General features: G+C 36.8%; 1 protein-coding gene across 1 annotated transcript; it reads left to right on the top strand.

The window, feature by feature from the left end:
• Positions 1-981: 981 nt before the first annotated feature.
• On the top strand, positions 982-10,252 carry LOC102424195 (protein virilizer homolog). Its single transcript, XM_006108546.3, has 7 exons — positions 982-1,451; positions 2,142-2,302; positions 2,935-3,031; positions 5,552-5,718; positions 7,221-7,552; positions 9,161-9,304; positions 9,900-10,252. The coding sequence occupies exons 1-7, from the start codon at positions 1,326-1,328 to the stop codon at positions 10,052-10,054; spliced, it is 1,182 nt and encodes a 393-aa protein (XP_006108608.1). The 5' UTR covers positions 982-1,325; the 3' UTR covers positions 10,055-10,252.
• The last annotated feature ends 353 nt before the right edge of the window (positions 10,253-10,605 follow it).

Raw genomic sequence — 10,605 nt, forward strand, 5'->3', positions numbered from 1 at the left:
GTCAGTGCACATCAGAACGACTGGTCGTTCCACCGTTGGGTCGATTTGCATATTACGCTTTTATTATATAGGATTTCTTCTTTTGATTCACCACTTCTACCTTAACATTTTCCTTCTTGCTCCTCCTTTTTTGTAACATTTTTATTGAGATGAATTTCACACCCCATAAAATTCACCCTTTTAAAATGACGATTCAGTAGTTTTTAGTTTATTCATAGAAACCATCATCACTACCTAATTTTAGAATGATTTCATAACCCACCAAAGAACCTTTGTACCCATTAACAGAAATTCCCCATTCTCTTTTGCCCCTACCCTCTGGCAGCCACTAAGGGCATTGTATTGAATTTGTAGATCAGTTTTGGGAGCATTACCATTAAATCATCATGTCCAGGAAAATGGGATGGCTGGACATTTATTTGAGTTGTTTTAAATTTCTTTCTACTACGTTGTATTGTTTTCAAAATATAAGTCTTATGCCTCTAAATTGGGAATTTTTAAAGCTATTATAAATGGAATTGTTTCCTAATTTCATCTCTGAATTGTTCTTTATGTTTAGAAATACAATTAAATTTTATACATTGATGTTGTGTCCGACACCTTGTTGAAGTTTTTTATTAGTTTTTTTTAGTTCCCTTAGGATTTTATATATACAAGATCATGTCATATATAGAGGTAGTCTATCTTCTTTTTTTTCCAATCTAGATACCTTTTAGATTTTTTCCTTGCCTTGTTCTTACAAGAACCTCTAGTATACGTTGAATACAAGTGACAAGAATTGATGTTTTCATCTTGTTCTTAATCTTAAGGAGAAGGCATTCAATCTCTGACCATTAAATACAATGTTAGCTATAGTTACTCATACATGCCCTTTATGAGGCTGAAGATATTTCCTTCCTTTTGTAGTTCTTATTGAGTGTTTTTATCATGAAAGGTGTTGGATTTTGTTAAATGCTTTTCTGTCTCTACTGAGATGACCATGTTGTTTTCCCCCATATTCCGTATATTATGTGTTCTGCATGTACCAGTGTATTTTCCATTGGATATTTTTGTTGAGAAATTTTGGTGCCAGTATATTGAGTGCATGTGTTTACCTATTTATTGTGTGAATCTTACTCAAAGAAAATGTACTTCAATTTTGAAGTGACTAAATCCTTCTTGAAACTAGCCATTTGTATTGATATAAAACCAAAACATTAAGGAGAAGATTGCAGAAAAATGACTTAAATATCTGAGTAAGTTTGGAAGCACCTTTGCAAATTTCGTTCTCAAATTTGATTTGTGTGTGACATTTACAGGGATGTTGTGGAGATGATAGTGGTCTCATGGAAGTAGAGGGAGCTCATCCATCACGGACGATGAGTATTAATGCTGCAGAGTTAAAACAGCTTCTTCAAAGCAAAGAAGAAAGTCCAGAAAATTTGTTCCTTGAACTAGAGAAACTTGTTTTGGTAAAAAATAAAGATAAAAACAGAAATAAAATAAAAACAGTGCATTCTTTTCCATTTGACTAGCACAAGTTTTTCTAGTGACTTTTTAAAAATAGTGAATCCTGCCCTAGCCAGTTTTGCTTCTGGTTAGAATGTCAGCCGATGGACAGAAGGGTCGCAGGTTCAATTCTGGTCAAGGGCATGTACCTCGGTTGCAGGCTTGATCCCCTGGTTGGGATGCATGCAGGAAGCAATCAATCGATGTGTCTCACATCGATGTTTCTCTCCCTCCTTTCTCCTCATTCTAAAGATCAATGGAAAAAATATCCTTGGGTGAGGATTAATAACAACAAAAAACAGTGAATCCTCAGTTGGGAATTATAGCATTTGAAATAACTCTGAATTAATAATTTGGAGTGAAGTCCTTCATATTGTGAAGAATCTTGAGTATATGAAGGCAGTACTTTTTGAATTGTTTATTGTTTGAGTTCAGGTGCCCCTGCTACCATTCTTTAGAAATAAAATAATAAGTGTTTTTGGTGTTTGTTTTATTTTAATATGTTTAATGTTAAGTTGATAATTCCCTGATGGTACTCCAAATTTTTTAAGTAATGAAATAATATAAACTTTTCTACTAAAAAGTTAATAGATTTGGGGCATAAATGTTCTAGTATACCTGCATCTTCTTATTTTGTTTTTGTTTGTATTTAGGAACATTCAAAAGATGATGACAATCTGGATTCGTTGTTGGACAATGTAGTTGGACTTAAGCAGATGCTTGAGTCATCAGGTGATCCTTTACCTCTCGGTGACCAAGACGTAGAACCAGTACTTTCAGCTCCAGAATCTCTCCAGAATCTGTTTAACAATAGGTAAAACAAGCAATATTTTGTGGTTGAGTAGATATAGTGTATTAATGGCTGGAGGTCTATAACTGGCCAGCTTGCTATTTTTCTGTAACGGGGCAGATAGTAAAATTCTAGGCTTTGCAGGCCACATTAAGCCTCTGTTACATATTGTTCTTTACGTACAAACCATTTCTAACTTGTAGGCTGTACCAAAACAGGCCAGTAGAATGGGGATCATAGTTTACTTATCCCTGATATGCAGTGCCTCTTGGTCTTTGGAGCACTGTACTTTCAGAGCATAATGACTATTCATTGTAATGGAATTATTCTCTGAATTTAGAAAAATTAAGTATGGACATTTTTCGTACACATTGGTACATTTTAATAAACTTGACTTTTTGTAAGTAAATCCAGTGCTGTTTTATTTTACTGAAAGGTCAAAATTTGTCACTACAAGATTAGTTTCCAAGTTACTGATTTTTAAGGATACTTAATTCTTAAATAACTTTTTAAATTAATTTTTTAAGTGCTAATTTCCAATACTTTTATAGGGTGACATTTTAAAGTGTACTTTCCACAGATTTTATTCTAATTGGAAGATGTTAAAATTTTTATTTTGGATTTCTTCTTTTTTCTAAATTCTTTTTTTGTTCTAGGACTGCGTATGTACTAGCTGATGTCATGGATGATCAATTGAAATCTATGTGGTTTACTCCATTTCAGGCTGAAGATATTGATGGGGACCTGGATTTGGTATAATTTTATTACTAAATATTTAGAAAAAAAAGTTGTTGTTTCTTTGTGTGTTGTTAGCTCTACTATAGCTGTTACAAGTTCATTTGGGGACCAGTACTGCATACTTTTTATGTCAGTCACCCACTTAATAGTGTCCAAAACTCAGATTTTATGCTACTTGTTTCACTTCTTTCTGGTTAGTGATCTGTATATATGGGAATGAGACATTTTATTTTTATTTTTTTAAAATATATTCTTCTTGATTTCAGAGAGGAACGGAGAGGGAGAGAGGAGAGAAATATCAATGATGAGAGAGAATCATTGATTGGTTGCCCCTTGCACGCCCTCTACTGGGGATCGAGCCTGCAACCCAGACTTGTGCCCTTGACCTGAATGGAACCAGGGACCCTTCAGTCCCCAGGCCGACACTCTACTAGTATTCACTGAGCCACACCGGCTAGGGCAAGAATGAGACATTTTAGGGGAAAATCACATTTTTGCATAAGTACTCTTAAGTAATTTCTTTTCTTATATTTTTAGAAATATAAGAAAATTATCCCCCCAAATTAATAATCATTCCTGTGTTTGTGTTTAAGGAGAGGAATGGTGTTGTGTTATCTGCTCTTAATTTGAGGAAATATAAGAATGTATTCTAACTACATTATTAGAATAATGTAGTACTAATGCAAATTGACGTCCTTAAATATAATGCTGAATAGGAAATAGTATAGGTACACTAAGACTGAAAATTCAGTGTAGTCTGTTTGTGCTTCTCAGAGATATATCAGGGAGGATGATTTCAGCTACATCTTATGGTACCATCTATACTAATAAAAGGGTAATATGCTAATTAGACCGGACGTCTTCTGGACGTCCTTCCTGACAGAGCCGGGCCCCGGGCGAAGCTGCTGGCAGTCCTGGGTGAAGCTGCCTGTGGTCCCAGGTGCCTGTGGGCGGCTCAGGCTGAGCCGTCGGGGGTCCTGGGGTCCTGGGTGTCTGCGGCTGGCCCAGGCCAAGCCGCTGGGGATCCCGGGTGCTGCGGTCGGCCAGAGGGAAGGAATCCCAGGTCCCGAGTGTGGGGGCCGAGGCAGAGGCAGTTAGGGGCGATCAGGCTGTCTGGGGACCAATTTGGGGCAATCAGGCTGGCAGGCAGAGGGGTTAGGGCCAATCAGGCAGGCAGGCAGGCTAGTGGTTAGGAGCCAGCGGTCCTGGATTGTGAGAGGGTGCAGGCTGGGCTGAGGGACCTCCCCTCCTCCCCCAACCGTGCACGAATTTCGTGTACCAGGCCTCTAGTATATTATTTTTTTTCTTGATCAAATAAATATATATATTTGATATTTTCTGTTCTAAAAAATGCTAATACTCATCATGTACAATAAAATTTTTTAAATGATTCACATTTAAAGTGTATTTAATGTATTGAGGATTCTTTTTCCTTATTTAAAAGGTCACATACAAATCAGTTTAAGTCTCATTAAACAATTAATTTCTTGCCCGGCGATGTGGGTCAGTGGTTGAGTGTTGACCCATGAACCAGGAGGTTACTGTCTAATTCCATGTTGGGGCATATGCCCGGGTTGTGGGCTCATGCAATAGGCAGCCAATCAATGATTCTCATCATTGATGCTTCTATCTCTCCCTCTTCCTTCCTCTCTGAAATCAATAAAAACATATTTATAAAAAAAAATTTTTTTTTCATTGGAAATTGGTCATTGATTCTTTAGAAGAACTGTGCTGTCCAATAGAACTTTATGTAGTGGCAGAAATGTTCCATGTCCTGCCCAGTAAAGTAGCCACCAGCCTTATGTGACTGGTGAGCAATGAAATGTTGCTAATGTGATTAACGAACTGTATTTTATTTTAATTTTAATTAATTTAAAATTAAATAGGTATATGTGGTTAGTGCCTATTGGCATCACATAAAACATTTGTGTTACAAATTGTTCTTTTTCTAAACTTCACTTTGAATCACAACTGTGTTGCAGTGATGACTGTGACCTTACATGGTGTAGGGAAATTTTAAGTCTTTTAGGTTTGATAAATTTGAATAAAACCTAAGTAAACGTAATTTTCATTTCTCTGAAAGTAAACTTAGGTTGGAACCTCACTAAATGCATAGAACTTTGAGATCTGTTGCACAAAATCCTTTTATAGCAGATAGGTTGACTATATATAAGGCTTGGAGAATATGTTATTTTCATATTCTTTTGGAAAAGTTCTGGGGATACTACATTGTTAATTTATATAGAGAAATCCTGAGTTTTTTGTCAGGCAGCATAGGTCTCAGATTAATAACACTTGTGTGAGGAGGAATGCCAAACTCACCCCCCCACCAAGAAAAACCCACAATTGAATTCCTAAGATTTTTTTTTTTTTTTTAACTACCAGTGATGTTGCTTTTTGAAAAGATGAGGGAAAGAGGCAGGCCTATAATTAGTCATATAATTTATAGGAAGTAAGAATTTCCATAGTCAAGTGTTACCTTAATAGTTACATTTAAGGTGTATATTTCATTTTATTTAATTTTTATGACTGCAGGTAAAAGTGGACTTAATTGAACTCTCTGAAAAATGCTGTAGTGACTTTGACTTGCACTCAGAATTAGAGCGCTCATTTTTGTCAGAACCATCATCTCCAGGGAGAACCAAGACCACCAAAGGATTCAAACTTGGGAAGCACAAGCATGAGACCTTTATAACTTCAAGGTAACATTTATTCTACTGAAGGTTTTGATTGTGGTCACATACGTTTATTTATTTTAATGTATTTTAAGCTAGACACATGGCTGTTAAAGGAGAAAGGAAGCCTTGGCTGGTGTGGCTCGGTTGGTTGGGGATTGTTTGTGCACCAGGAGGTCCCGGTTCAATTCCTAGTCAAGGACACATGCCCGGGTTGCGGGCTTGATCCCCAGTAGGGGGTGTGCAGGAGGCAGCCAGTCAGTGTTGCACTCTCACATTGATGTTTCTCCCTTCCTCTTTCTCTAAAAATCAATAAACTATTTTTTTATTTTTTTAAATATATTTTATTGATTTTTTACAGAGAGGAAGGGAGAGGGATAGAGAGTTAGAAACATCGATGAGAGAGAAACATCGATCAGCTGCCTCCTGCACACCCACTACTGGGGATGTGCCCGCAACCAAGGTACATGCCCTTGACCGGAATCGAACCTGGGACCCTTGAGTCCGCAGGCCGACGCTCTATCCACTGAGCTAAACCGGTTAGGGCAATAAACTATTTTTTTTTAAAGGATAAAGGAAGTTGCCATAATGCTTGAATCATGAATTGTTTGGAAAATAATTTTTTTGGGGGGGGAAATTTTTTTAAAGATAATAATTTGGCCAATACATACCCAGTACATTTGTTTATTATTATACTTTATGAGAGTTTGGAAGGTTTGAACAAGAGTGAATTGGCTTATTTAAAATAATTATTAGTCATACCAATAAAACGTGAGTGCTATTCTTAGCTAGTTTTATTGTATTCCATGGAAAGTACAGGTATGTCTTGGGAGATATACAGGGTTGGTTCCAGACTACTACAATAAAGTAAATATCATAATAAAGTGAGTTATATGAAATTTTTTGTTTCTTGGTGCATGTAAACGTTATGTTTACCCTATATAATAGTCTATTAAGTGTACAATATCATTGTGTCTAAAATCCAATGTACATATCTTTTTTTTTTTTTTAAATGTATTTTATTGATATTTTACAGAGAGGAAGGGAGAGAGATAGAGAGTTAGAAACATCGATGAGAGAGAAACATCGATCAGCTGCCTCCTGCACATCTCCTACTGGGGATGTGCCCGCAACCCAGGTACATGCCCTTGACCGGAATCGAACCTGGGACCTTTCAGTCCGCAGGCCGATGCTCTATCCACTGAGCCAAACCGGTTTCGGCCAATGTACATATCTTAATTAAAAAATACTTGACTGCTAAACGATACTATCATCTGAGCCTTTGGTGAGTCATTCTTTTTACTGATGTAGGATTTTGCCTTCAATTTGTAAAAAATGCAATATCTATGAAGTTCAGTAAATAAGGCACATTAAAGCAAGATTTGCCTGTAATGGAAATATTTGCAAAGTAACCACAATTGGAATAAGAAATAATTGAATAGTTTTCATATTGCAAAGATTAATTTATATTTTCATTGGTAGTAAATATTTTTTTTAAATGTTTTCATGGTCTATTTTTGTTTTAATAGTGGAAAATCCGAGTACATTGAACCTGCCAAACGAGCTCATGTTGTGCCACCACCAAGAGGAAGGGGCAGGGGAGGATTTGGACAGGGCATACGACCCCATGATATTTTTCGTCAGAGAAAACAGAACACAAGCAGACCACCATCTATGCACGTGGATGACTTTGTTGCAGCTGAAAGTAAAGAAGTGGTCCCGCAAGATGGAATACCCCCACCAAAACGGCCACTCAAAGTATCACAGAAGATTTCTTCTCGTGGTGGATTTTCAGGCAATCGAGGAGGACGGGGAGCTTTTCACAGTCAAAATAGGTTTTTCACACCGCCTGCCTCAAAAGGTAACTACTTATATATGCTTTCTTTCTCTTTTTTTGTTTTGTTAACCTCACCTGAGGATATTTTTTCCATAGAGTTTTAGAGAGAGTGGAAGGGGGGGGGGGGGAGAGAGAGAGAGAGAAACATTGATGTGAGAGTCACACATTGGTTGGTTGCTTTCTGCATGTGCCCCGACAGACTGAGGATCGAACCTGCAACCTAGGTACTTGCCCTTGACTGGAAATCAAACCTGTGACCCTTCAAGTCACAGGCCATCACTGTAACCACTGATCACCACCAGCCAAGGTTATATATATTTTCTAATGGGTTGGAACAGTGATTTTCAACCACTGTGCTGCAAGAGTTTTGAAAACATGCACTACCTGACTATTTAGTTGGGGGCACTGACCTCTTCCCTTAGATTGTCAAATAAAAAAAATGACAACAGCCAACACAATAGTCGTCAAGTGTGAATAAATCAAAATTATACCTATTTTTTAAAAAAAATATATTTTATTGATTTTTTACAGAGAGGAAGGGAGAGGGATAGAGAATTAGAAACATCGATGAGAGAGAAACATCGATCAGCTGCCTCCTGCACACCCCCTACTGGGGATGTGCCCGCAACCAAGGTACATGCCCTTGACCGGAATCCAACCTGGGACCCTTCAGTCCGCAGGCCGATGCTCTATCCACTGAGCCAAACCGGTTAGGGCTATACCTATTTTTTGCAGAATTTTAGTAATTAGTTTGTGTGTGTCATGAGATGAAAAAGGTTGAAAATTGCTGGGTTAAAATAGTGGAATATTAGAATATTAAATAGAAATTATTGAGATGGTAGTGATTCAGATAAAGTATTTTTCTGTTACTAAAATTAAGCTGCCTCTTGACTACTTACAGTGGTACTATTTGCAGAGCATTTTATTGGATAGGGAAAAAATCTTTTTAAAATTAACCTTTGCTTAATTTAAGCACATTTAGTGATAAGTTTAATTAAGTCTGGGCTAATTATTTTCGTTTTTACATTAAGAATTATGTTTATCTTTTCTGAATAATATTTATACATTATTTTTGTAGCTGTACTTATCAACAATTTCCCGAATATTTTTCTGTATATTCACCATTGATTCTCTTGTGTTCTTGATTCCTAATGTAATATTTAATGTTGTAAATTGTTTCAAGATTTCAGAAACTGAGTTTATTCATAGATATTATGCTTCACCAGTAGATTGAGGACATGTTTTTTTGCTGCTGTGGAGGGTAGGAGTGAAAGAGAATAGAAGTTTACATTAATAGCAAACACAGAGCTGTGTTAGGGATGGTTATAAGCACTTGACATATAATACTTTCACATCAACCCCATGAGGTAGGTTTTGTTAATACAACGACTTTACAGAAGAGAAAACTATCAGGACACATAAGTGTAAGTGGTGAAACCAGTATGTGAACTTGGCAGTCTGGCTCCAGAGCTTCTGCTCCTAACCACGTATGGTGCTGCCATTCTACAGTATATTTCATTTACAAAAATTTCAGATTATCTTCCATTCCTTTGGAAGGTTAAGGAAAACCTGTCAGGTCTTTCTTAATCCAACTGAAGTTGTGAAAAAAGATTTTGATTGTGTTGCCTTTAGGAAACTACAGTCGTCGGGAGGGAACAAGAGGCTCCAGTTGGAGCGCTCAGAACACTCCTCGAGGAACTTACAATGAAAGTCGCGGAGGCCAGAGCAATTTTAATAGGGGCCCTCTTCCACCTTTACGACCACTTAGTTCTACAGGTAAACATTCTTCCTACTGGATATTGCTGAGAGAGGGAAGTGAATCCTCATTTTCAAATCGTTAAATGTCATGTACTCTGATTCTGGGAGAAAATATTTTAGAATGTAAACGTGTAATTCTAAAGTCAATTTAATTTTATATCTGAATGAGTGCCCAGTGTACATTTTCTATAGAAATAATCAAAATTGCGGATTCTGAACTTTGTGTATAGTCTGAGCAGTTTCAAGGTGATGTGCGCTGTTTTTATATTTTAATGATGAAAGCCAACCCTTAGGTACATTTTTGACCAAAGTATTTTAAGAACAGACATATCTTCATAAGGTGTCTTCTATTTTTAGTTACTGTATTCCATTGTGTGTATAAGCATATAACCCTTAACAGCTTTATTTGAGATGTTCTCATATATGAAACAATTTACCTATTTAAAAAGGACAATTCACACTGGTGTTCAACACATTCATAGAACTTGTACGTGGATTTTAAAGGAGCAAAGAATAATTTCTGTTTTGGTTTGAGCTCAGTGTTACAGATGAGTCTTCATATAATGGGAAAGGAAAGGGTGTTGCAACTAACACTGTGTTCTTTCCTTTATAGGCTACCGCCCAAGTCCTCGTGACCGGGCTTCAAGAGGCCGTGGGGGACTTGGACCTTCCTGGGCAAGTGCAAATAGCGGCAGTGGAGGCTCAAGAGGAAAGTTTGTCAGTGGAGGCAGTGGTAGAGGTCGTCATGTACGGTCCTTTACACGATAAAAGTTATTTTGGGAACATCCTAAGTGTATATGAACATTTCATGACAACAACAAAAAACAATAAAATAAGACATTGAAGGACCAACTTAACCTTTTAGCAGTTATCTGGAAACTCTGAAGAAATATTTTTATCTGAAGAAAGCAGATTTTGTTTGATACATAACACAAGATTTCAATAAAAATCCAAACTTTGTATGTATGTTTTATATATTTTTTCTCTTTCTTATACAAGACTAGAAAATTTCTTAGGTAGAAAAATGAATGATGAAATTACTTTTGCCTTAGTGTGTACCTTGCCTAGAACACAGATGTTCCCAATATTTTCTCAGCTCATGGTGCCCTTTAGCGTTTCAGTAATTTTTTTTTTTTTTTGGCACATCTAGGACTAAAGAAATGCATAATACTTCCATTTATTAAGCAGTCAGGTCCAAACAACTTAATAAGAATTTATATCATAAACATTAGTAACTGTGGACACTGTACAGCTTCTCACCCCTTGGAATCAGCGTGGATTGACACTGCTACTATCATTTCCTGTTCCACTATGCTTTT

This window comes from Myotis lucifugus, unplaced genomic scaffold (genome assembly GCF_000147115.1).
Source record: "Myotis lucifugus unplaced genomic scaffold, Myoluc2.0 scaffold_2641, whole genome shotgun sequence".
Taxonomy (NCBI): domain Eukaryota; kingdom Metazoa; phylum Chordata; class Mammalia; order Chiroptera; family Vespertilionidae; genus Myotis; species Myotis lucifugus.